Genomic DNA, 27,944 nt, shown 5'->3' on the forward strand with positions numbered 1-27,944 from the left:
TTTAAAACGACAGCAAGCCATGGAAATATATACAGCCCTGATATAAAACAACCCAGTAACCAACAAAACGGCGTATTCTGAGTAAAATACCGTGTATTTTGAACTGCTGTTAAAAATGACGGTCGCTAATTAACTAACTAACCTAACAGTTAGCTTAGTTAATTAACGCGAACCTAACTATAACGTTAAATTAGCTTTAAAACATTTTAAACGAATATCTGTGAAGTGACTGAGGTATTAAAACATGCCTACCGTATAAAATCCTCAGCTCTGACTAAATATTTAGTTTGACTTCTTAACGCGTGCTGATGATACTCAACTAAACTTCGTGAAACTATAAACTATCATCTATAACGCGCCGACCCGGAGCTGTGGTTTACGGTATCCTAGCAACACAACTATCTCCCAGCATGCAGTGCGTCTTGGCAGTTTGACAAAGGCAGAGCCGCAAAGCGTTTTAATTCCATTTAACCACATTTCTGTGTACACAACAAAGACCAGAGTGTATTTAAAGGAGTTTATTTTTATTTATTTATTACATACTATACATCAGACACATTCGATTCTAATATAATTCACAACATTTGGCACATTAGTGCACACAATGACGACATATTGTCATGCCATCCAATAACCAGGTCACAGACAACACCATTGTTGTCACATGTCTTTATTTACTGTGCTGTTTGTTCTTGTTTTATGTTTGTTATGCTCTGTCAAGGGACTACAGATGCAAAATAGCTGTAGCTACAAGCTGGTACAGTGCATCAAATGGTCCCTTTTAAATAAAGATAATAATAATAATAATAACAATTATAAGAATTATTATAATAATAATAATAATAATAAAAATATCAACACAAACTCTAAACACGTATAGCTATGTATTGTTTTTCCTATAGCACAGCGACAGTCGCTGTTATAAAGTCTCCGGTTCGACCATGGCTGTTTTCCTTCGCTGTGATGTCAACATACTCAGCTGTGGAAATAAAAAACACAAAAGCGTGACAAATTATTGACGTCAACATCAAATGAGGTGAGAAACTGGGAAATGCACATCCCTCCACGTGAGAGTCACGATGAGCCCATACCTGTTGTGTCGCAGCAGTTGCCCTTTGTTCAGCTTGCGTCAGTCGTCTCTGGAGACGACTCGTCTTCTCTTGATACTCCACTAGCTGCCTCTCATACTACACACACACACACACACACACACACACACGTTACTTGGACTCAAACCATAACTAATTGTGTGAGCCAAACAAATAAAAACTACGTGAAAAGCTTTTTTGTTTTGTGTGAACTGAAGTGCTGAGGAACATATGGTGTGAGTATCATTAAACATCACCATGGAATACATTTTTTTTAAGGCTACTGTTATTAAATGTGAGCTTCACATCTAAAAATAAATAAAAAATAGGCAGAAATTGTGAGTGAATGGTCACATTAATAGTTAGTGTCTCTCCTTGGGGACTTATACTAAACTTGTTTCATTTCAATGTGCGTTCTGTGAACATTTCTTTTTATAAAGACCAGAATCTTCTCAGAATTGCTCACCATGTCATCTCCCCTTTACACCGACCACCCGTGTACTGGGAAATCAAGCTGCACGGTTGTGTGTGCATGTGTGTTGTGTGTGTGTGTGTTACACAAACCTCAGCAACAGAGTTGTGGTAAGTTTCAAGCTGCATCTCCAGATCGTGTGAACGCTGTTTCTGCCGATTCAGCTCCGCTCTGAAATAGACATAAACGGAGATGCATTATTTTATCAGAGCTGAAACATTTGTCAAGCATTAAAAAGAAAATATATTTTAACATGTACAATATGTCCAATACAGATCTGGTTGGTATAGATGTCATTTTTTATTTAACTGATCAAAATCTTTCTTGCTCCACTTTATTTGTTAGTGATATAACTGCTACACTAATAATAAAACACAATTCCACAGGCAGTATGAGAAGTGATGAATTTTACTTTTTGTAGTAAAGATTCCTATAACATTTAAACACATGTCCCGATGTGTCTGTCAGAAATCCACTATGTTCCATTCGACTGGTTTTCATTGTACGCTTCATTTAGCAGTTTGACCAGAAGTCTTTGAGCTCTTTTTGTGCCCCAGTGCTTCACATTAAAAACTCACCACACCGACATCCACTCTTTGTTTCATTGCAGCCATTTGCTAAAATCAAAAAAGTTTATTTTATTTCTCATTAATGTTCACTCTTGACAGAAAAAAACCGAAATGTAGAAATGTGTGCAAATTTCTTAAAAAAGAAAAACTGAAATATCACACGGTCATAAGTATTCAGACCCTTTGCTGTGACACTCATATTTAACTCTCAGGCTGACCATGTCATATTTCAGTTTTTCTTTTTTAATAAATTTGCAAACATCTTTACATTTGACAGAAAAAACAGAAATGTAGAAATTTGTGCACATTTATTAAAAAAGAAGAAATGAAATATCACGTGGTCAGAAGTATTCAGACCCTTTGCTGTGACACTCATATTAACTCATGCTGACCATGTGATATTTCAGTTTTTATTTTTTAATAAATTCGCAAAAATTTCTACATTTCTGTTTTTTTCTGTCAAGATGGGGTGCCGGGTGAACATTAATGAGAAATAAAATGAACTTTTTTGATTTTAGCAAATGGCCGCAATGAAACAAAGCGTGGGCATTTTAAAGGGGTCTGAATACTTTCCGTACCCGCTGCACATCGTCTCATCAGGCCGATTATATTCCCTTTTCTTTTTTGAAACGGGCAACGTTTCAGACACGAGGCCCATTCCTCAGCGCACGTCTTGCATCCTTCTTGCATTCTTCTATCCCCGCCGGTTCTTACTTGAGCCCGGTGATTTTAGTCTCCAAGGCCTGCACGAGGTTCTTGGCTTCTTCTTTCCAGCGCTGGGTGACTTTCTGCTGCGCCGTCAGGAGGCGCGTGAGATCCACTCTGGAGCTCAGGCTGCTCTCCTCCAGCTGCTGCACGCGGGCATCGAGCCCGTGCTCCTTCAGGCTGTGCTCCTGCTCCATCTGAGAGAGCTGGAGGGGGGGGGGGGGGCTACTAGGTCAGCTCGCTTTCATACTGGGGTTCATACTCATGGTGACCAGTGGATCAGGACTTTAAACCAAACTAACATGACCAAATATTTTGTGAAATCTCTCCATCTCCCTCACTCTCTCCCCCCCCCCCTGTCTCTCTCTCTCCCCCTCCCTCTCTCTCTCTTCCTCCCTCTCTCTCCCTCCCTCTGTTATAACCGTCTCTCTCTCTCTCTCTCTCCCTCTCTCCGTTATAACCGACGCCCTCTCTCTCTCCCTCCCTCTCTCTCCCTCCCTCTCTCTCTCCCTGTTATAACCGACGCCCTCTCTCTCTCCCTCCCTCTTCCTCTCCCTCCCTCTGTTATAACCGACGCCCTCTCTCTCTCCCTCTCTCTCCGTTATAACCGACGCCCTCTCTCTCCTCTCTCTCTCTCTCTCTGTTATAACCGACGCCCTCTCTCTCTCCCTCTCTCTTTCTCTCCCTCCCTCTCTCTCTCCCTCTCTCTCTCTCCCTGTTATAACCGACGCCCTCTCTCTCTCTCTCTCCCTCTGTTATAACCGACGCCCTCTCTCTCCCTCCCTCCCTCTCTCTCTCCCTGTTATAACCGACGCCCTCTCTCTCTCCCTCTCTCTCTCTCTCCCTCTGTTATAACCGACGCCCTCTCTCTCTCCCTCTCTCTCTCTCTCTCTCTCCCTGTTATAACCGACGCCCTCTCTCTCTCTCTCTGTTATAACCGACGCCCTCTCTCTCCCTCTCTCCCTCTCTCCCTCTGTTATAACCGACTCTCTCTCTCTCCCTCTCTCTCCTTCTCCCTCTCTCTCTCCCTCTCTCCCTCTGTTATAACCGACGCCCTCTCTCTCTCTCCCTCCCTCCCTCTCTCTCTCCCTCTGTTATAACCGCTCTCTCTCTCTCTCCTCCTCTCTCTCTCCTCTGTTATAACCGACGCCTCTCTCTCTCTCCTCTGTTATAACCCTCCTCTCTCTCCTCTCTCTCCTCTGTTATAACCGACGCCCTCTCTCTCCTCCTCCCTCCTCTCTCTCTCCTCTGTTATAACCGCTCCTCTCTCTCCTCTCTCTCTCCTCTCTCTCTCCTCTGTTATAACCGACGCCTCTCTCTCTCCTCCCCTCCCTCTCTCCCTCTGTTATAACCGACGTCCTCTCTCTCCTCCCTCCCTCCCTCTCTCTCTCCGTTATAACCGACGCCTCTCTCCCTCTCTCTCTCTCTCTCTCCGTTATAACCGACGCCCTCTCTCTCTCCCTCCCTCTCTCTGTTATAACCGACTCTCTCTCTCTCCTTCTCCCTCTCCCTCTCTCGCTCCCTCTCTCCTCTCTCTCTCCTCTCCCTCTGTTATAACCGACTCTCTCTCCCCCTCTCCCTCTGTTATAACCGACTCTCTCCCTCCCTCTCTCTCTCCCTCTCTCTCTCTCCCTCTGTTATAACCAACGCCCTCTCGCCCTCTCTCTCCCTCTGGTATAACCGCCGCCCCCACCTCTCCTCCCCCCCCCCACCCCCGTGAGGTCACCTGTTGCCGGGCCTTCTTCTGGACCAGCGCGGCGGTCGTGCGCAGCTCGCCCATCTCCTTGCAGAGCTGCGAGTTCTCCCGCTGCAGCAGGAGTCGCTCCTCGCTGACGCCGACGCAGTCGTCCCGGGCCGCGGCCAGAGCGCCCTGCAGCCGGCGCGCCTCCTCCCGGCAGCGCTGCAGCTCCTCGCCGCAGCTGGGAGAGAATACGTGTTGACGGACGCCACTTCCCACCGTGCGAAGGAAGTAGGAGTAAAAGGTGGAGCGCACGCAATGCCGCGTTACACTCACTCCACCTCCGTCTTCTTCAGTTTGCTCTGCGTGCTCTGCAGCGTGAGGCTCACGTCTTCCTTCCTCCGCTCCGCGTCCAGACACCTCTGGTGAAGGGCGTCCATCTTCCTGAACTCGGGCTCAGCCCGGCCCTCCTTATAAACCTCAAAAAGCAACACAAAAATCTATTTTTACAAATCATTTAATAAAACGAGATGGAAACTTCTTCTTCCTCGTGGTTTAAACGTCATTAAATACCTTCTCCAGCTCCTCCTCCACGGCTTTCCTCTCTCGCAGGGACTTTTCAATGCGAGACTCTTTATCGGCACACTCCTAGAGCGAACAATGGACATTAAAAAACACATGAGCAGACAGGTGGAGATTAAAAAAAAAAAAGAGAAAGGGATTAAATGTGATGTTGAAGGGGATTTGTCTTCCTCAAGGAGCCGGGTTCTCACCAGCTGCAGAGCAGACAGCTCCTCGGCCATACGGTGGATCTGAGCGTTGCACTGCTTACGCACGTTATCCACCTGTTGGCGAGAAAGTCACAGCTTCAGAGGGAGCGCCCGGATATGGGAAGTACACGAGCTCGTGATTCTATGGAGAGCAAACAGGAACTCGGGTTGAGGACCTAACTCAGCAGTTGGGGGTAAATTGAAAACATTTTTTTTGGGCGGGAAAAAGTTTTACATACACATATATATTTCTCTATACATATATACTGTATATGCATATGTATATACAGGAAAAAGTTGTTTTCCATTACAACAACCAAGCCTATAACATCAAAGATCTGTGGCAGTGGACCAATCAGATCAGGGTTCATACACATGTGGACCAATGGAGTTCCAGGACTTTAAACCAAATTTCTAGGACCAACAATTTTGTGAAATCTCAGTACATACATGAGTGTCGATACCTCAAATGACACAAATGAATGAGACAATAGTTTATTTAAAAGAATAAATAAATATATATATATATATATATAATATTTATTATATATATATAAATTCATGTTTATTCTTTTAATGATACTGAAGAAATGACCATATGTATACAACACATTTCCATGACTTTTAGAAAACTTTTGAGATTACATTTTTTTTTCTTCAAGGACTTCTCCAGGCCTGGAAATAAAAAAGGATTTCCACAACTTTAAACCAGATTTCCATGACCAAACATTTTGTGAAATCTCTGGTGTACGCATGAAAATGTGAGAAAATGTCGTATTTAAACTAACAATTAGGATTCCACAAGCATACAGTATATATATCGTGTAAATTAACATATGAAAACAACACATTTTCATGACTTTTCTAAAACGTTCCGGATTTTTTCCCCCCAGGAATATTCCAAGCCTGGAAATAACCATTTATACATTCCATTCCATGACTTTTCCGGGTTTTCCATGACCGTACGAACCCTGCATGACTTGCGAGGAATTAACTGGAATTCAGTAAAGAATAAAGTACTTTTTTTTAAACTGTGATACAAAAAACAACAACAGGTATGTCAATGTTCCAAGCCTCGCTGAATACTAGATAACTCTGGACACACACACCTTTATTTGGGGGAAACTTAAACCCTCGTGGGACTTAAAACCTCCGGTGTGTCCGAGGTCAGAATACCAGCATCAGCAGTTTTGGGGATTAATTCTTAAATTCTACATACTTATTTCAAGTAAAGATGAAGGAGGGGGGGTGGAAGATTAAGGATATAAACTTCTCCTCAAGTGAAAGAGGGAAGGTCTCTAATGTCCTGAAACGCACCAACAGTGACTCTTACATCACATCATGTGTGGAAGGCAAGCAGACGAAGACGGCAGCCGGCGCTCGGCTTCATTAACGGGATTAAACCATTTAAGGGCGAGATGACGGAGGCCCATTAATTCAGCGTTAATCACCAGGTCTCTGACGGAGGTTAGGGGGGGGGGGGGCAGTTCGAGGTCGTGCCTCCGCGTTAAGCGCATGATGAATCAGGGGGTTGCTGTTGGTTTATTTTTTAGGGATATTAAATAATTTAAAATAATTTAAGTGTAGAGTTTTGGAACCAAATATCTTGACACCATATGGTGGTTTTAATAATGATGCAGAACATTGGGTATGTGAACAAAACAAAAAAAATCGAGGGCATTGAGAGGAAAAAGCTTATTGCAATGACTGTTACATTACATTATATTATATTACATCTTTTCAAAACATTATATTACTTCTTTTAATTACATTACCTCTTCTTATTACATTATATTACCTCTTTATACGATAATACCTCTTTTTATTAAATTACCTCTTTTCTTTACATTATATTACCTCTTTATTTATTATATTACTTCTTTTAATGATATTACATTACCTCTTTTCATTACATTACCTCTTTTCATTGTATTATATTACCTCTTTTCATTAAATTACCTCTTTTCTTTATATGACCTCTTTTTATTAAACTACCTATTTTTATTAAATTACCTCTTTTCATTACATTACCTCTTTTCATTATATTATATTACCTCTTTTTATTAAATTACCTCTTTTCTTTATATTACCTCTTTTTATTAAATTACCTCTTTTTATTAAATTACCTCTTTTCATTACATTTATTACCTCTTTTCTTTATATTGCCTCTTTTTATTAAATTACCTCTTTTCATTACATTACCTCTTTACACCTCTTCAATAAATCACCTCTTTCTATGACATCACCTCTTTTCTGGTGCGGACTGCAGCCTCCTGGATCAGCTGTCTGATGGCCTCCTTGGTCTTCTCGAGCTCCTCCATCTTCTGCTTCTCTCTGAGCAGAGCCTGAGGCCACCGAGGATAAAAAAAAAAACATGCGGCGCCACATGTCAGCGGGAAAAAAAGTTCAGAAGTTGAGGGGAAAAACATATTTTAGTTGCGCGGAGCGGCGCCAGACGGCGGCCACGGTCACCTGGTCCTTCTGCAGCGCCGCCTCCTCCGCCAGCTGGACGCTCTCCCGGATTTTGGCCAGGGCCTCGTACTTCTGGTCCTCGAGGGCGGAGCAATGAGCCTGCAGCTCGCCTACCTTCCTTTCCCACACGGTCTGATCCCGCCGAACTGCCTCCGCCTCGTGAGTCGCCGCTTTGAGTCTGGCGGGAGAGAAAAAATGGGGGGAAAAAAAAGTGAGTACCAGAGAGAGAGAGAGAGAGAGAGAACTGCTTGGCTCAGCTGTCATTTCAATGTGAAACTCCGCGACTTCCCAAAAAGATTGCGACAGCTCGCTTCTTCAAGAAGCTCAGCAACCTTCTTTAAATTGTCATCGGGCTCCTGCGATATGTATTTCAAGTCAAATTGGAATATATATATATATGTATGTGTGGTGTGATCACGTCTAGTGAGCCCATTTGTAAAATATGCTGAAATTGCATCTGCTGAAGTCAGATATTTTATACAATTTCCTGACCTCATCGGAACCCATGACACGAGTTATTGAAACGAGTTTCTCTCGCTCACCTGGCCTCCAGCTGGGCCAACGCCGCCTGGAGCTGCTGGAGGCGCCGGTCTGCTGCGTCCTCTCGGCCCTGAGCCTCCGCCACGTCTTCCTCCTAAACACACACACACACACACACACACACACACAAACACAGATATTTCTTACTATTGATTTTGATGTGAATTAACCGGATCAACCGTTTTATTCATTATCCCCAATAATGACCATCGGCAAAGTGAAAACCCCAAAACACAATAAGGCTATTTAAAAAAAATATATATAAAAGATGTTATCCGTCTAAGACAGTCCAAAGATATGAGTAAAATGTGAACGACTCTTTTGGAAATCCCCAAACTAGAGTGCGAAAACTCCAATTTAAGAGCATAGTCCAAAATAGCTTTACAGACAGTGAATGTGGAAATATTTTATAGATGAAACTGAAAGCACCCGGGTAAATACTCTGAGTATATATACATATATATATATAAAAATATACATATATATATATATATGTATACGGTATATGAATATATATATTTAAAAAATATATATATTTATATATACAGGACTGTCTCAGAAAATTAGAATATTGTGATGAAGTTCTTTATTTTCTGTAATGCAATTAAAAAAAAAAAAAAATAAAATTCATTTCTTCTTCATTTACAACAACAAATCCAACTAAAACTTTTTATTAAAATCACTTGAATTGTCTAATTAACTCGAAACACCTGCAGGGTTTCCTGAGCCTTGACAAACACTCAGCTGTTATAAATCTTTATGAGATAGGATTTTAGAGTTTTCTAAGTAAACCATAATCAGCAATATTTAAAAAAATAAAAGGCTTGCAATATTTCAGTTGATTTGTAATGAATCCAGAATGCATGACATTTTTGTTTTTTTAATTGCATTACAGAAAATTATATGTATACGGTATATAAATATATATACACATATATGTAGATATATATATACACAGTATATAAATATATATTAAACAAATATATATATCTATATATGTATACGGTATATAAATATATATATTTCTATATACATATATGTATACGGTATATACATATATATATATTTATATATATATATATATATACACACACACATATATATATATGTATACGGTATATAAATATATATATATATATATATTTAAAAAAATAATTATATATATATATATATATGTGTTCCCTTTGACTTCCAGGCCATGGAAATAACATACTGGAATTCTTTAATTTAGTTGGTAATCCCCTTTAAGATGATCCAAGTGTGTTTCCATTTGATGGACAGACGATACATTTGTTTCTGTAATTTTCTTTAACCTTCTCTCACCCGTCTCTGCATCTTGTCCTGGACATTTTGTAATAACGTGGTCATCTCGTCCAGCCGGGCTGTGGCCGTCCTCAGCTCCGCTTTGGCCTGCCTGCGTCGGGATGACAGCGAGTGAACAAAGAGCTCAAGAGTTAAACAACAGAGACACCCGACCGCCGAATCCGGCCCGCCACGTCATTTCACGTGGCGGAGCAAAGGGCAGCTGGCCGCCACCGTGTTGCATATCGGATGCACCTGGTTACCTGAGCTGGCCGTGTAGCTCCTCCATCTCAGAGTTCTGCTCCGTCACCGTCTCCAGAAACTGCCGGCTGGTCTGCGTGTAGCAAGAGAGACAAGACGGGCGGCTTTTAGTCAGGTAAGAGGCGTCCTTCAAACCTCAACCGTCGTGTCGTGGGTCCGCAAGGCGGGTGGCTTTAGCTCAGTGGGGTAAGAGGGCCGTCCCGCAAACAAGTGGGTTGTGTTCGTCTAGGCACTGAACCACCAGTTGCTTCCGGGCGCTCACAGCAGCCCCCTCTATAAACGAAGGATGGGTTAAATGCAGAGAACTAATTTCCCCTTGGGGATTAATAAAAGTGTATATTATTATTAAAAGACATGACTCTAAAACACCAGCCTTTAAAAATAAATAAAATACTTTCACGAAAAACACTGGCGGAGCCAGAGGAGATTCTGACTCTCACAAAATAAAAGCTGCTTATGCGAGGAGTCAGAGATGGGAGAGCCCGGGGCTCCCTCTCATTAAAAATACATCAGTGGGATATAGTGTTACCCTGTAAGTACAAACAAGGCATGCACGTGCATTCATGGGTTTGTATAGTAATGTCTGTAAATATATATATATATATGCACAACACTGTACACTTTAATCTCCAATGACAGTAAAAAAAAGAGCCTAAACCGTGACTCAGGAAGAAGATTCCGGACTATTAAAAAACCTGGACTAACAGGCTGAGGAACATCTTCTTCCCCAGAGCAGTTTCCTCCAGCAGGGGAACCAAAATACTCATTTACACGACACTTGTTCCCCTTTAAGCCACTAATGCCTGTTTTTTATGTTTTATGTTTTATTTATGTTTAAATGTCTTGTTTTAAATGAGAAATGTCCTCTCGTAGCGTTTTTATACATGTTTGTAAAAATAAATAAATAATGAATACAAAAATTAAATATAAAACACTCAAGAAACTAAATGTAAAAATATATATATATAATAAATATAAATATATATATTTTTGTTTATATATATATATATTTGTTTTTAAATATATAAATGCTGCTGTACTGACTGATGAGTCGCCAACTTAATTGCATTGTATGTTTATGTTGTTGTTGACAATAAACATCCTCACCTTACCAAGTGTATTCATATGAGTCTGTGAGTGTGTCAGAGAGTGCGTGAAAGTATGTGCTGGTAGTTAGAGGTTTACTAAGCGGGTGGACGGTTCATTATATAACGAGGCAGTTCTAGAATAACTACCAGGGTGATTTGGAGAAAAAAACCGATTCACTTAGTTACAAGATTAAATATTAGAGCGGGGGTTAATTTCGAAAGGAAGTGTGCTAGATCCCGCGGCTAATTAGGAGGCCATGATTTTAAACAGGCTTTTAATTAACCATCACTTACCGATTCCAGTTGCTGATTGGCCGCTTGAAGTTTGTGTGTGTGCTGCTGGAACTGAACGAGCTGATCCTGTGACGGAGAAAGAAAAAAAGAGGCACTCAATAAAAAGTTAACTGCTGGTAATTACCTCGCGCTTATATCACTGAGGCCAGGCGGCTCTAATTAACCTCATTTGAATGAGAATGGCTCCATCTAGTGGCCAAATATCTTGTTTGTGTTGTTGTTGTTGTTGCTTCTATAGTTTGTGTTTACAATGTAAAGTGCCTTGATGAAATGTATTCTTATCAGGGTTCATACACATATTGACCAATCTCGGTATATACATATATATATACACACATATATATACATATATATGGATAACATAAATATATATATAATATAAATATATGTATCTATATATATATATATTTATGTTATATATACATATATATATATATAATATATATAAATATTATATATATACATGAGTATGACCTTAAATGGCAAATGAATGAGACAATAGTTTGATTAAAAGAATAAATATTGATATAAATGTTTATTATTTTAATCAAACTGTAAATAAACATATGAATAAAACAAATTTCCATGACTTTACTAAAACTTTTTGCGATTTAATTTTTTTTCAAGGACTTTTCCGGACCTGGAAATTAAAATTCCATGATTTTTCCAGGTTTTCCATGACCCTACGAACCCTGTATTATTATTATTATTATTAAAAAGCGTGCTTGTTCATGTGTAAATGCTGAACCTGGAGCTGGTGTCTCTGGGTATGGTGGATCTGTCCATCGGAGGTTGTCTCCCGGTGGGCCTGCTGGAGGAGGTCCAGCTCCAGGGCCGTCGCCTGCCACAGCTCCATGGCCTGCAGCCGCTCCTGAACAAGAGCACACACAGACACACGGGCACATCTATACACACTGGGGCTTAATGCATGTCAACAACTCACTAACTACAAGCTGCATCCATGTGTCTGTGCATTAAGGGGCTGAAACAGGACGTGATGACGAGTGGAGGACAGAAACTAAGTCTGTAAAAGAGAACTGCTGCAATATTTTGATGTTGCATTTCGTCGCCACTAAATAGTCTGGAGCCCCCGGGACCAACTGTTGTTGTCGCTGTCGACAGCGAACGACTCTAATGCACGAGTCAACTACTCGATAAATCATTGCGTCTTGTTTTTTTACTCATGCTGTGATCTAAAAAAATGTTTTTCCTTTTTTATTGTCCGTCACTGTTTTATGTTGTATGTCTGAAACTTTGTTCAAGTGCTCCTGCTGTCTTGGCCAGGACACTCTAGTTAAGGAGATCTTTTTTATCTCAATGAGACTTTTCCTGGTTAAAAATAATAATAAATAAAAATTCTAATAATATATTTTTTTAAAAACATAAAACACTCAAGAAACTAAATGTAATATATATATACATATAAATGTATATAAATAAATAAATATGTATATACATATATTTACACATATATAAATATATATATAAAATGGCTAAAAACCACATAGGTTAATTAATAAACACTATGTTAATTTTTTTATTTTTATAAATATATATTTTTTATTCTCCACTTTAACGGAAGGTTAAATGTGAGTTTAGTATTTACGGTTAGTCAAACAGCGCAATAGTCTTGTCATACACCTTGAAAGAGCAACTTAATACACAGAGATTTAAAAATATATATTATTCACATTTTCCTTCTCATCCAACTCCCAGTATGATTTTATTTAATCGTCTTTAATTAAACCGTAAACCGGACATGTGTCTTTTTACCTGGTTGCTGCTGAACTGACGGAGTCACAAACTGAAATTCGCTGTATCTTTTTTTTAACGATGACAACAAAACCTCCTGATCCATAAGTGTGACCCCCTCTCCGTAAACAGACCTGCTCACACAGCTGGACCTGTTCCTGGAGGTTCCTGACGATGGCCTCCTCCTCCAGCGGCGTGCCGCCCTCCATCCCCGGAGCCACCGGCAGGGCGTGGAGCTGCTTCTCCACAGACTCCCTGAGCTCGGCATGGAGCCTGGGGGGGGGGGAAGGGTAGAAGAGATAGTTCTTGATTTCAAAATACCACAACCTTAATTACAGCCAACCTTGATTATCAACAAAGAGAGATGGAATAAACTCTTCTACTATCTCACTGTTATCTGATTTTTTTGGTGGCACATAAAAGTTTAATCAGTCACTTAACTGTACAATAATTATAGAATATCACATAAAAGTTTAATCAGTCACTTAACTGTACAATAATTATAGAATATACACGACCATTCAAAAGTTCGGGGTCACCCAGACAATGTCGTTTTTTCCATGAAAACTCACTTTTATTTATCAAATGAATTGCAAAGTGAATAGAACATAAAGTCAAGTCATTGACAAGGTTAGAAATAATGATTTTTATTTGAAATATTAATGTTCTTCTTCAAACTTCTGGCTCAAAGGAAGGCCAGTTTTATAGCTTTTCTCACCAGCACAACTGTTTTCAGCTGCGCTCACATAAAAAGAGTTTGAAAGGGTTTTCTACCCCTCCGTTAGTCTTCTAAGGCGATAACACAATGTACCATTAGAACACTGGAGATGGGCCTCTACACACCTCTGTAGAGACTTCATTAAACACCAGAGAATAGTCATTTACCACATTAACAATATAAAGTGTATTTATGATTAATTTAATGTTATCTTCATTGATAAAAACAGTGCTTTTCTTTGAAAAATAAGGACATTTCTAAGTGGACCCCAAACTTTTGTACGGGAGTGTATTCATACCATGACAGAAAAGCTTGGTTAACGCCAACTGGTGTCAGTGGAACTTTGTTCTACCTTTCGTTCTCCTCGACCACCCTCTCCAACTTCACTTTGACCTCTGACATCAGCCCCTGTTGAAGTAAAACAAGGAGACCCACAGCGGGTTATTAAATCGTAAAAAACACCCTCACACATTTTTGCGGTCACCTGTAAATCAAATTAAAGTCCAGATTTGCACATTTTAAAGAGTTTTGCGTGTGGAGAACACGATCAAAGGGATGCGTGGTCTTTAGTGAAGATGACGATGCGTCTCGGTATCTGCACTCGGCAGAACGGACGTGGGCGGCGGGTTTTACCTGAAGCTGCATTGAATCTGTTGTATTGTCAAACCTAAAAATGCATCGGCATATTTAAATTCATCTCTATGAAGAAGGCCGTGATATAATACATCTAAATGCAGACAAATGATTCTCAGATTGCGGATCTTTCTGCCCCGAGGTCGCCCGAGTGCTTCGTTTTAACTTGAAGTTCTTATAGCTGTTGAATGCTCTCGATTCAAATCTTAAAATTAATTTTATCTTCAAGGTTTCAAGATTTTTTGAGAGTCTGAGAATCCAGTCTCTCTTTTTTATTTCTTTTTATGAAAGAACCATCAAGCGATCAATACGAGTCCTTCTTCCTAGCAACAGGCGGACGAATCAAGGTTTCAATTAAATTGTGATAGAGCAGTTTAAAAAAAGGAAATAATGTTTCTCAAAGTCGTGATGAACATAGGAATATTATTTCAAACTCAAAAGTGCAAAAAATACTTTACTAATATTAAATATTCGCCGGCTTCAGAGGGGATTTGTCCTCGTTAGGCAGAGTCTCTCTTAATTTGGAAAATGAATTCCATAATAAAAATGTTTTATAAAGGAGATTTTAGCAGGACAGAGGGGCGAAGGTGACTTCGACTTAAAATGGTTAAAAGAATATGTGGAATCCTTTTGATAATTAATTTGTCAGTTTACTTGAGAAAGAATTACAATTTATATTACTTTAAAACTATAATGGAGACACAATGAGGCTTTATTCACAATGATTAAACAAAACTTAAGATATTTCTCCGATCTCGTTCGGCAGAGAAAAGCAGACGGCGCCTCTCGGTTTGTTTACCCTGGCCTCTCTCTCTCTCTTTTTATCCAAAATTCCCCCTGTAAGTAAATGAATGAGACTTTATTAATTTAATTTGGAAAATGAATTCCATAATAAAAATGTTTTATAAAGGAGATTTTAGCAGGACAGAGGGGCGAAGGTGACTTCGACTTAAAATGGTTAAAAGAATATGAGACACTCTGGAATCCTTTTGATAATTAATTTGTCAGTTTACTTGAGGAAGAATTACAATTTATATTACTTTATAACTATAATGGAGACACAATGAGGCTTTATTCACAATGATTAAAGAAGACTTAGATATTTCTCCGATCTAAAGTCTTTCCTTTCATTTATAAAGAATGTAAAACTATTATAAATGACACTAAGATGCAGGAGATGTTTTATTACATTGTTTTATATATATATATTGCCATGATGTATATTCTATTACATTGTTTTATATATATATATATTACTTTTTCTTTTTTTTTGTGTGGATATTATAGTATTTTTTCATTCTTATTCTTTTTTAGTCTACTACTGCTGTCGGGTTTTTTTGCATTAAGAATTTCACGAATACCGATTATACTTGTATAGGACAATAAAACTAAAAAAAAACTTGAAACTTGAGATAGTACAATTGGATTCTACCTGAACAGAATAAATATTAACAATTGACAATGTGAAAATAAATAGAATGTGGAGGGCTGGAGGAGACAGAATATAGCAAAAATATCACTTTTCAACAATGTTTAAAAAAAACTAGCTACAGTTAATTTTTATCTTGTGGCCACAATGATAAAAAATTAATTTGATTTTTTTATTTATTGATCAATTATGGCATATATTCGCCCTCACAAAGAATTAAGGTACTCAATTAAGCATAATTCAAGATCTTTACATATTAATCCCATTATCTCAGCATATCTCAACAGTATATTTATAAACGATGACGCCTCGATAACCACCAACGTTAATCACGGAGTTCCACAAGGTTCTGTGCTTGGACCATTTTTACCTTATACTGCAACCATATACCTTATACATGCTTCCTTTGACTCAGATAAACTTTCATTGTTATGCAGATGACACTCAACTATATTTATCGATAAAACCAGAGGAGAGCAACCAACTCTGTAAATTCAAGCATAAATCAACATGGATGATGTGGATTCTGTGAAAGCAATTGGCATCCAAAATGTTATCTTGTCTTTGATATCTTGTAACTCCCACGTAAAGCAAATCTCCAGGACTGCATTCTTTCATCGTAATCGTATTTCAAAAATCAGCATCTTCTTGTCTCAAAAGATGCAAAAAAAATTTTCACGTTCGTCGTTTGAGTTGATCGGATTACTGCAACTCCTTATTAGCAGGCTGCTCTAATAAATCTATTAGGTCCCTCAGTTGATCCAGAATGCTGCAGCTCGTGTTCTCACTAAAACTAAGAAAGAGATCACATCACTCCTGCTAGCTGCACTCTGCACTGGCTCCCAGTAAATCAAGAATCACTTTAAATTCTTCTCTTAACCTACAAAGCCTGTATATCAGTCTAATACCATATTGCCCACTAGAGCTACTTAAATAAATGCGGGACTACTTGTAGTTCCTAGAGTCTTAAAAAGTAGAATGGGAGCCAGAGCCTTTGGTTATCAAGCTCCTCTTTTATGGAACCAGCTTCCAATTTCAGTCCGGGAGGCAGACACAGTCACCTCGTTTAAGAGTAGACTTAAGACCTTCCTCTTTGACAGAGCTTATAGTTAGGGCTGAATCAGGTTTGCCCTGGTCCAGCCCCTTGATATGCTGCTATAGGCTTATAGCTGCCGGGGGACGTTTTAGGATGCACTGAGTACCTATCTCCTCTTTTTCTCTCCTTAAGGATGAATTTTCATCTCTCAATCACACGTTACTAACTCTGCTTTCTCCCGGAAGTCCTTTTGACTTTCGTCTCATGGGGTCATCAGACCCTATGAGGCGGCATAGATCTATCTGCCTGATGGATCGTCTGGGTCGTGAATTCCTGCTCTGACTACGCCACTGTCCTGTTGAGACTCCGCCCCTCCTCCTCCCACCGCCATCTGCCTGATGGATCGTGGAGGTCTCCATCGTGGAATATGCCTACTATGAACTATTCATACACTCTGTCATATTCATTGAATGTATTTTAACTCTAAATCTGTCCTTCTGTACACATTACATCTATTGCATCTGTCCATCCTGGAGAGGGATCCTCCTCTGTTGCTCTCCTGCAGGTTTCTTCCCTTTTTTTCCCCCCTGAAGGGTTATTTGGGAGTTTTTCCTGGTCCGATGTGAGGTTTTGGGGCAGGGATGTCTATGTGTACAGATTGTAAAGCACTCCGAGACAAATTTGTAATTTGTGAAATTGGGCTATACAAATAAACTGAATTGAATTGAATCTCAACAGTATATTTATAAATAAAGTCCAAACATTCATTGTGTTTGGATAATATTTAATTCCACCGTATACATTTAATTTGAGTTGTTTCACCTGGTATCTCTGCAGCTGTTCGGTCATTTCATCCATGTGCCGATCGTACTCCGCTATCAGGGGAGCCATTATACTGCAACGCAGATGCATAATCATGCCACTTGAGTCACAAAACGGACTTACGGATCCTCAGACGGTTGTTGTCCTCATAACTCTGACTTGTAAACAACAATATTTTGGGAAGACTGTCATCGCGCCTCACCTTCTGTCCGAGAGCCAGGGCGAAGGAGACTCTCCTCGTCTCGCCTCCTCAGCCTGAAGAGCAGAGAGGCAGAAGAGCGAACACTTGGAAATACTAAATAATCCTTAATTAATCAAAAAGTCCCATATATATATGTGTATATCTTTTCAAATAATGTCCGAACAAAGTCAAAGTGATTTGAATACAAGTTGTTTTCTGAAGATACCGAATAATAAGAAGCAAAAAACGTCGTTAGTTTATCAAGTCGACAACAGATTGTCTTCGTACCTGAGATGGTGTCGTCTGTGTGCGCTGTCCATACTGATACTGGCTGAGAGCAGAATTTAGTCTGTTGACTAAACACACACACACACACACACACACACACACACACACACACACACACACACACACACACACACACACACACACACACACACACACACACACACACACACACACACACACACACACACACACACACACACATTAAAACAATATCACTCACCATGTCACTTATTATTCATAGCAGGATGAGAGATAGGAGAAAAGGAACATTACAAATATTGTAATCTGGAGGTAAATATCTGGCAGCTCAAGGACACTCCCAGCGACGGTGGATGTGTTTACAGGTGTTTTTGGAAAGTACGCCACCAGGTGTGCCCAGTGCTGCTGAGAGCTGTCACCGTTTAGGCTAGAAGTTAATTAAAAGTTCAGAGTATTTCAAAACTTTAAAACAATAACGGATTGGAAATTTGACCGAGGCCATGAATGAGAAGAGAGAAGCTGGTAGATGGATAGAGACCTATTGCATGGAGGTGAATGGGACTTATTCCCTACTCTGAAAGGCAGGGTGAATAAATCAACATTGAATTGGCTGTCGTGTGAAAGCAATTCATCAAAAATGTCATATTGTCATGGATACCTTGGATAACGTCAAATAATCACTGCAGTATCACCAACTGTCCCGGATGCCTCGTAATTCTTGGTGAGGGAAAATGTTCATGTCACAATGTACCTAACAATTATTCTGATTAATAGGAAGATTGTTTTTTAAACAAATTTTTATTGCATCATAGTAAAACAAAACAATCACACAATCTTGAATAAGGTCATTATAAGGTCACTCTGTTTGAATAAAGGATTTCTGTTGTTGTAATGTTAGTTGTTTGGATTGTCTTACATTGAAAACATGTGCGAGTCAACTCTTTCTTGCATGATAAATTCAGAACTTTTTCAATTAGGCTCCATTTCCCCCGGTTTAAAAATCATGATATTCCCACAAATAGATATTTACCTTGATAAACTTATCCTGAGTGGTTTTATCACAATGGACGATTAAAAAAACTATATCTAACCTTTTCTGTTTCAGGAACACATAAGCAAGTTTACAATTAATGAATGCAAAACAACAGCCCTGATAACGCACTGTGTGCTGGGCTGCGACATCCAATCACAGAAGCAGGTTAACCGTCACGTGTGGTTAATTTACAGACTTTTTAGAGAATATATTTAGCCTCATTAGCCTTCACGAGCACCAACACCATGACATCTCCTGAGTTAACTTATAACTGTATAGCAGTCTAATACAAATCACAGCATACTTCATATAAATGACCCATATTAGTTATACAGGGTTCTTACACATTTTGACCAATGGATTTCCATGACTTTTCCATGACTTTAAAACAAATTTCCATGACCAAACTGAAATCTCAGAATAAACATGAACAATTTAGAAAATGTTGCGTATTGAGAGTACGCCGGCTTATATTTTGAGCATCTTTCTATAAAAAACATATTAATTATTTCATACTCGGCGTAAATGAACATGTGAATATAACAACATTTCCATGACTTTTCCAAAACCTTTATGATTTAAGTTTTTTCCATGACTTTTCCAGGCCTGGAAATGACCATTTTGAAATTCCATGACTTTTCCAGGTTTTCCATGACCGTACGAACCCTGATTATGAATAATAGTCCTTCTGATTTGGGTCTAATAATTTGTTAACTGAAAACAAATCTTCCATAAACGGATTCTGAGACGGCTTTGGGCTGGACGATTCTAACGCACCTGGCCACCTGTGAGTGTGTCCTTACCTTGATCACGTAAAAACTCCACTTCCGCTTCCATGGCTTCCTGTCTAGAGGCAACCAAAACAGTTTGCGTTTGGCAGGTTTTTAAAAAACGATTACCGTTTAACGCACCATGAATAATAACGCTGTTATAGAAGCATATGCAGTAATCATGTCAACGTCTGTCCTTCAAGGTAAAAGTTAAGTGCGGGAGTTTAACTATCTCTCAAAACACATGCACTCTGCTAACGAGTTTGCAAAGCTGCTAAATGTGTACGGGTAGCTTACATTAACTACCTGTGGTTACCTGTTGCAGCTAGCTAGCGTTAGCTGGAGGGGGGGAACGAATAAATCTCAGCCAAGCTCAGCGAGCTAACTTAACCGTTTGCCCTGTTATTAAATAAATGGCTAACTTAAAAAATAAAACTATACCGGAGATGGTTTTCACTCGAAATGTCTATTTAAAAAAAATCTACCAAACCGTAATTGTTTACGTTACTATTAGGTTGCGCCGTCCGTTTTGAAGTATACACACAACAGCCAATGGCAATGGAGACGTGCACCGCCGAAATGCTTCCGTCTGTACAACCGGAACATAAAACAGTTCCGCTCTATGTCGGATAGCTTTAGTCCGACATATCTTCAACTGAAGACATTCAATCTTTTAATTTGTGTATTGTTAGACTTTTTAAAAGTGGAAATATATATAGTTTTTACCCCGATGAGCTTGTATGGTTTGTCAAAAAATAACATTGATATAACGTAATAGTTGCTTGATATCGTGCAGCTCTCGACCAACTCGTCACATGATTTGCTAACAACAACAAAAAAAGGTTGGTTACCCGACTGGATTTCTGTTGGTAAACAACGTCCTCTCGATAATTCGTTGATGTGTGAATTGAAAAATCTAATCTGAAACCACAAATAACACCATATACGTTACTCCCATATCAGGAAGTCAACGTGACTATCTTGACAAGTTATCAAGTTACATAACGACATTGCTCAATAACAAGATTGATAACACACTGCGTGAAAAGGGCGAGCACGTTGTATAAAAGGACACGAGGAGCCCAGCCAGAGCACAGTTGAAACTATATTATTTTAACCAGTTTTAATAACAACATGGGGGAATTCCGTTCACTCCAGTTTCTGACACTTCTCCACATTCTGCTATGCTGTGCATCTCTGTAAGTTTGGTGTAGTGACGTCATCATGTTCCACCGCAGTTTCTCATTCTGATTGATTGATTTGTTCTTCTTCTTCTTTCAGTCCTTTTAAGAAAATGGAGTTTTTCATCCAGCACACTTGGGACAGCGAGCCCGTGACTCATGACCCCATCAGGATCGACTTCTCTCCCGGCCAAGGAGGGCTGAAGATAGAGATGTTCGGTCCCTTCTTCAATGACCCGGCGGGCCCCGATAGTCCCCCGAGCCAGGCCTTTCCCGGACTCTGGAATTATGAAGGTGGGAGCTCAGGCGATGCTGTATGTACGGGAGTTAGTGCACTACACCGCTTCCACATATATCTGTAGCAAGAACTCTTAAGGATTTACTTCACAAATCCATAATTAATGTTGATAAATATTGTGATTGCACCAAAAAAAAGTTTTATCTTTAAAAAGTACGAATGTATCACTAATTGAAGAATTTTTTTAATAGCACGACCTTATGGTACTCGTCTTAATCGATGTATTTGAACGCATTGCTTAGCAACAGGATAGTTCAACCTTATTAAACTGTGCTTTCGCTTTATTGCCGAGATTTAGAGAAGATATATTTATCTCATATTCTCTCATATCTCAATTTCACTCAAATTCTTGTATCAGCAAGAAAGCTAGTGAGCATATTCCACAAATGCCTTTTTACTGATTATAATTTTTTTTAAATATGAAGAAAATATCTCTCCCCAGACTTTGTAGTGTTGGTCAACTGAAGTTTATGAACGTCACAAAAGTTACATTTATGGCCTATTGTAAGGGTTATATTGTTCAGGTGTTGCCTTTATGGTTCCTACCCGCCAAAAGTTGTATCATAATGTTGTTATCGTGATCAAGATTCAGGTATTTAGTCTGTATGATGCAATTTCAGGCCACGCTCAAAGGTGTTATACGATTCTGATTTTAGTCCAATGAGGATCGAGAGTCTCTGGACTACCTCTGTTTATGAGGCCGAAACAGTAATTACATTATCATTATTATGGGGACACAGCAATTACACCCTGTAACAACATTATTGTCCTGATGGCGCCGCGAAAGGTCGCCTCGGTGTTTTGGTGCGCGATGTTTTTTATTGTTTTCGTTTTAAATACTGTTTTCTGCTGGGATTCCCAGAGCTCTTTTACCAGAGAAGAACTCTTGAACATCAGGGGAACAACTCCAGCGGATTTACTTCCAACGTTTTTAACTTCTGTGGAGTTACTGGACATTTTTGTAAAAGGTGTGCTCACCTTCGCCCACGTGGTGAAACGCCGCGGAGAGGAAAGCGTTCGGGGCGCTTATGCGGCCACGGAAACGGGATCTCGTACAGCGCTGCGGGCATATTTCTCTCAACGTCCGCTCACTGTGCAACAAACTGGGCGAACTCCAGCTGCTGGTGGGAGAGACAGAGACTTCTCCTCATCCTCCGTTCTGTGTTTCACGGAATCATGGCTTAGTGGCTCGATACCAGACTCTGCGCTCCAGCTCGCTGGCTTCCAGCTGTTCCGGCGGACGGGCACGAGCTCTCCGGTAAAAAAGGGTGGAGGAATCTGCTTTTACCTCAACAACGGCTGGTGCAACGACGTAACGGTGATTCTACAGCACTGTTCGCGGACCTGGAATCTTTATCATCCACTGCAAACCCTTCTACTCCCCACGTGAGTTCGCTTCATTCATCCTGGCGGAGTTTACATGCCGCGCGGGAACGTGCACGAGGCACAGCGGACCCTCGCCGAACAGATACGGTGTGTGGGCGGACCTTCCGGACTCTTTAGTTATTGTACTCGGGATTTTAACAAAGGAAACCTCAGCCACGAACTCCTAAATATAGACAGTTAATTAAATGCCCTACTAGAGAAGAGCATTCTGGACCACTGCTACACAACAATCAGCAGGGCCTATCACGCCGTTCCTCGAGCTGCACTGGGAAACTCTGACCACGTCATGGTTCATCTGATTCCCTCATACAGGCAGAGACTAAAGCTCTGCAAACCTGTGGTGAGGAAGTTCAAGAAGTGGACCAGTGAGGCTCTGGAGGATCTGGGCGTGCTTTGACTGTACTGACTGGGATGTCTTCAGGACTGCTACCAACAGCCTGGATGAGTACACAGAGGCTGTAACTTCCCATCAGCTTCTGTGAGGACAGCTGTATTCCATCCAGCTCCAGGGTGAGTTATAACAACGACAAACCCTGGTTCACAGCGGAGCTCAGGAAGCTAAGACTGCAGAAGGACCAGGCATTCAGGAGTGGGGACAGGACCTGTACACAGAGACCAAATACAGGTTTAGTAAGGCGGTGAGAGATGCTAAGCGACTGTACTCTGAGAAACTGCAACAGCAGCTCTCAGCAAACGACTCTGCTTCTGTCTGGAGAGGGCTCAGGCAGATCACCAACTACAAGCCCAAATCACCCCACTCCATGAACAATGTGCTTCTGGCAGATGAGCTAAATGAGTTCTACTGCCGCTTTGAAAGACAATGGAGCAGTCCTGAGACAATCCCCCACAGCCCCATCAACAAGCCACAGACCATCAGCCCACCCTCCCCCAGCCCATCAGGGCTCACACCTCTGGAGCACCCTCCATCAACTCAGCGACGACCCTCGTCATCCTGGAGAGAGCCGTCAACAGGCTGTTTAAAAAGCAGAACCCCCGCAAAGCAGCGGGCCCGGACTCCGTCTCCCCCTCCACCCTGAAGCACTGTGCTGACCAGCTGTCTCCGGTGTTCACCGACATCTTCAACACCTCCCTGGAGACATGCCACGTTCCAGCCTGCTTCAAGGCCTCCACCATCATCCCCGTCCCAAAAACCCAAGATCACAGGACTCAATGACTACAGGCCCGTCGCCCTGACCTCTGTGGTCATGAAGTCCTTTGAACGCTTGGTCCTGTCACACCTCAAGACCATCACCGACCCACTCCTGGACCCCCTGCAGTTCGCCTACAGAGCCAACAGGTCTGCAGACGATGCAGTCAACATAACCCTTCACTACATCCTCCAGCATCTGGACTCCCGAGGAACCTCGCCAGGATCCTGTTTGTGGACTTCAGCTCTGCCTTCAATTCCATCATCCCGTCCCTGCTGCAGGACAAGCTCTCCCAGCTGCACGTGCCCGACTCCACCTGCAGGTGGATCACAGACTTCCTGACCGACAGGAAGCAGCACGTGAGGCTGGGGAAACACGTCTCAGGCTCCCGGACCACCAGCACGGGTTCCCCGCAAGGCTGTGTTCTCTCCCCTCTGCTGTTCTCCCTGTACACCAACAGCTGCACCTCCAGTCACCAGTCCGTCAAGCTCCTAAAGTTCGCGGATGACACCACCCTCATTGGACTCATCTCTGGCGGGGACGAGACCGCCTACAGGTGGGAGACTGACCACCTGGTGACCTGGTGCAGCCAGAACAACCTGGAGCTCAACGCTCTGAAGACAGTGGAGATGGTTGTGGATTTCAGGAGGAATGCAGCCCCACCCGCCCTCTCATCCTGTGTGACTCCCCCGTCGACGCTGTGGAGTCCTACCGCTTCCTGGGCTCCATCATCTCCCAGGACCTCAAGTGGGAGCTGAACATCGGCTCAATCTCCAAGAAGGCCCAGCAGAGGATGTTCTTCCTGAGGCAGCTGAGGAAATTCAACCTGCCAGGGAAGATGATGGTACAGTTCTACGGCCATCGTTGAGTCCATCATCTGCTCCTCCATCACCGTCTGGCACCCTGCAGCCACAGCCAAAGACAAGCGCAGGCTGCAGAGCATCATCCGCTCGGCCGAGAGGGTTATCGGTTGCAATCTGCCTTCCCTCCAGGTCCTGTTCACTTCCAGGTCACTGAAGCGGGCCAGAAAGATTGTCGCCGACCCCTCCCACCCTGGACACTCCCTGTTGAGTCCCTCCCTCGGGAGGAGGCTGCGTCCATCATGACCACGACCTCCGCCACACCAATAGCTTTTTCCCGGCGGTCGGGCTCATCAATGGACCCCGGGACTGACTGACTGTCACCCCCAGGACTACCACCTCTTCTTCCACCTTCCTCTCTCCTCCTTCTTCCCGCTCCTTCCTCTTCCTCCTCCTCCCTCTTCCTCCCACTCCTCCTCCCTCCTTGCGTTGATTGTTGTTTGTCATGTCCAAATGTTGCACCTTCCACCAAAAAAAATTCCTCGTTTGTTTGTGAAAACATTCATTCTTTGGCAATAAACCTGTTTCTGATTCTGATTCTGATTCTGATCAGGTTGAGTAATTACAATCCAATCTAATTGACCTAAAGTAAGTCTGATTTCCGGTTAATGAGCCCCACATATTTGACCTCATTAATGTTAATTATTAGAATATAGAAAGCAACCCCATTATTCTCTAGGGAGATAACGAGCATGCTGTAGGTGAGTCGGTGTGCTTGTACTACACACGGGAACATGACGGCGCCATCTGGAACCGAAAATGGTTCTTCAGAGTGATGCCATAGAAGAACCATTGATGGTTCCACAAAGAACCTTTCAAACCGGGTTCTCTAAAGAACCATTTCCTTAAAGAGTTCTTCAAAGAACATATGAAGGTGTCTCAAAGAACCTTAAAAATATGGTTCTTTGAGACACCTTTTATGGTTCCCCAAAGAACCTTTCAAACCAGGGTTCTTTAAAGAACCATTTCCCTATAGTTATTCAAAGAACCTATAAATGTGTCTCAAAGAACCTTCAAAAAATGGTTCTTTAAGGTACCATTTATGGTTCCACAAAGAACCTTTCAAACCAAGGTTCTTTAAAGAACCATTTCCCTATAGTTATTCAAAGAACCTTTAAAGGTGTCTCAAAGAACCTTAAGATGGTTCCTTAAGGCACCATTTATGGTTCCACAAAGAACCTTTCAAACCAGGGTTCTCGAAAGAACCATTTCCTTAAAGAGTTCTTAAAAGAACCTATAAAGGTGTCTCAAAGAACCTTAAAAAGATGGTTCGTTGAGACACCATTTATGGTTCCCCAAAGAACCTTTCAAACCAGGGTTCTTTAAAGAACCATTCCCTATAGTTATTCAAAGAACCTATAAATGTGTCTCAAAGAACCTTCAAAAAATTGTTCTTTGAGACACCATTTATGGTTCCCCAAAAAACCTTTCAAACCAGGGTTCTTTAAAGAACCATGTCCTTAAACAGTGAAAAATGGAAAAATGGTTCTTCAGTGGGTGATGGTTCTTTGTAGAACCACAAAGCCTTTGAAAGAACCATTTAAGAACCATTATTCTTCTGTGTGTAGCATGTGTATCTGTTATTTTTTTACATAGTATTGTTAATCTCCAAATAAATGACTCATATGATGTGATTATGTTTATTGTTCTTGATTCAATGATCTACCTTCTTCATCGTCTCAGTTGTGGAGACCTTCTTCCTCGACAGCACCACCGTAAACTACCTGGAGGTGGAGTTTTGTCCGTAAGTAGGGGGCTAAACTGTTTTTATTATTTTATTTATTTATTTATTTGTAATTTATTATTTTAATTTTATTTGAACATAAACATAAATGTCGCCATAAATGTCACTATTTAATGCACTTTACCAGATTGCAGCTCCAGCTAATTTCCCGTGGCAGACCAAAATAAACGTAACAAAAATACATGATGTAACCTCCATATGAAAATATGTTTACACAACAAACATGCTCAATGTGTTTTATTCATTTTAGACATGGACAGCACCTGATATTATTGCTATCAGGAGTCGGCCAAGCATTCCAGGTAGGCAGGCGTCGAGGGAGCTATTGAACAGGGGGGGGGGGGGGGGGGTTACTTAGATTATTTTTTTATATGTTATTATTATTGTTGTCTTGTCTTGTTTCTCTCCAGCAACAACTGCCCATGGTGTTTAACGCCACCATCAAAGGGGACCGGTGGATGGGCGAGGCGCTCCTGCCCTGGTCATACTTCCCTCCCAACATCAACAAGATGAACTGTTACGCAATCCACGGCTCGGGGGAGGGGCGCACCTACGAGGCGCTGTACCCCGTCCCCAAGGACGAGCTGGCCGAGGGCCAGAAACCCAATTTGTGAGTATGACTGTTTCCCGTGAGCAGATGTGTTTGAGGTCATGTACACAGATTTTTTTAATATAAAAAATGTTTTGTTCAGGAATTTAGCATTGCACTTTATTGTAAGTTCGGGGCCCTCGTGAAAGAGACTTTTTGTAAAAGAGTTCACCCAGGGGGGAAATACATATTCAATTCAACTCAGTTTATTTAATATAGCCCAATATCACAAATTATGAATTCTCCTCAGAGGGCTTTACAATCTGTACACACACGACATCCCTGACCTTTGACCTCTCATCGGATTAGAAAAAACTCCCGAAATAGTAGAAAAAACCCTTTCGGGGGAAAGAAGTGAGAAACCTTCACCCAGGTGACAAATAAATACGCTTAGTATATTTAATCTTCGTATACTTGAAGCGCTACTAATCCTAAGTATACTTAGTGTGTTCTTTTGAAACAACTCATTTTGTACTTCATATATTTAAGTTGTTATTAAATAGTATTTAAGTACTATTTGAAGTGTATTAAGTATATTTTTGGTGTTATATTGGAACAACTTAAAAGTATACTTAGTACAATTTAAGTTTGTGTATGTGGTAATATGCATACCGATAGTTCACTTGAATTATATCTTTATTGTATTTGAAGCATATTTGAAATATATTCAAAATATGTTTATATTGTGATTATATCACAATATCACATTCTAAATATAATAATAATAATGTGCTATTATTACAAGTTAAATGTAGTAATAATGTACCAAAAGTATACTTTTGGTATATTATAATCACATTATAATTATATTAATAATGTGCTGATAATATACCACAATATACTTTTGGTATATTATAA

General features: G+C 40.9%; 2 protein-coding genes across 10 annotated transcripts in view; one reads left to right on the forward strand and one right to left on the reverse strand.

Moving 5' to 3' along the window:
- Positions 1-503: 503 nt before the first annotated feature.
- sclt1 (sodium channel and clathrin linker 1) lies at positions 504-20,818 on the reverse strand. 9 transcript variants are annotated; one of them, XM_056410445.1, is made up of 22 exons: positions 20,732-20,818; positions 19,914-19,957; positions 18,099-18,166; positions 17,832-17,884; positions 17,630-17,702; positions 14,062-14,117; positions 13,126-13,264; positions 11,988-12,110; positions 11,240-11,305; positions 9,860-9,930; positions 9,618-9,708; positions 8,297-8,388; positions 7,755-7,932; positions 7,529-7,627; positions 5,286-5,357; positions 5,086-5,160; positions 4,849-4,991; positions 4,561-4,753; positions 2,844-3,040; positions 1,653-1,731; positions 1,092-1,187; positions 504-979 (listed from the first exon to the last, which is right to left on the reverse strand). In XM_056410445.1, exons 2-22 carry the CDS (start codon positions 19,945-19,947, stop codon positions 920-922), a joined length of 2,058 nt encoding a protein of 685 aa, XP_056266420.1. In that variant the 5' UTR covers positions 19,948-19,957; positions 20,732-20,818; the 3' UTR covers positions 504-919. The 9 variants fall into 9 exon arrangements, 8 of the variants coding, with proteins under 8 accessions (XP_056266420.1, XP_056266418.1, XP_056266419.1 ...); XM_056410443.1 differs by lacking the exon at positions 20,732-20,818 and adding an exon at positions 20,197-20,443; XM_056410444.1 differs by lacking the exon at positions 20,732-20,818 and adding an exon at positions 20,187-20,443.
- A 98-nt stretch (positions 20,819-20,916) lies between these two features.
- The window catches only part of c24h4orf33 (chromosome 24 C4orf33 homolog), an 8,297-nt gene continuing 1,269 nt past the window's right edge, over positions 20,917-27,944 (forward strand). The window contains exons 1-5 of the mRNA XM_056410455.1: positions 20,917-21,079; positions 21,162-21,355; positions 26,437-26,497; positions 26,748-26,799; positions 26,908-27,107. Coding sequence (XP_056266430.1) covers positions 21,015-21,079; positions 21,162-21,355; positions 26,437-26,497; positions 26,748-26,799; positions 26,908-27,107 — 572 coding nt within the window. The 5' untranslated portion in view covers positions 20,917-21,014. The remainder of the gene's footprint in view (positions 21,080-21,161; positions 21,356-26,436; positions 26,498-26,747; positions 26,800-26,907; positions 27,108-27,944) is intronic.

This window comes from Pseudoliparis swirei, chromosome 24, assembly GCF_029220125.1.
Source record: "Pseudoliparis swirei isolate HS2019 ecotype Mariana Trench chromosome 24, NWPU_hadal_v1, whole genome shotgun sequence".
Lineage (NCBI taxonomy): Eukaryota > Metazoa > Chordata > Actinopteri > Perciformes > Liparidae > Pseudoliparis > Pseudoliparis swirei.

Coding starts and splice junctions, on each gene's coding strand:
- sclt1 (XM_056410445.1), bottom strand. CDS start 19,947: ATGGAAGCGGAAGTGGAGTTTTTACGTGATCAAG. Junction 18,167..19,913: donor GGAGTTTTTACGTGATCAAG/GTAAGGACACAC, acceptor GTGTGTGTTTAG/TCAACAGACTAAATTCTGCT. Junction 9,931..11,239: donor CCAATCAGCAACTGGAATCG/GTAAGTGATGGT, acceptor TGCTACACGCAG/ACCAGCCGGCAGTTTCTGGA.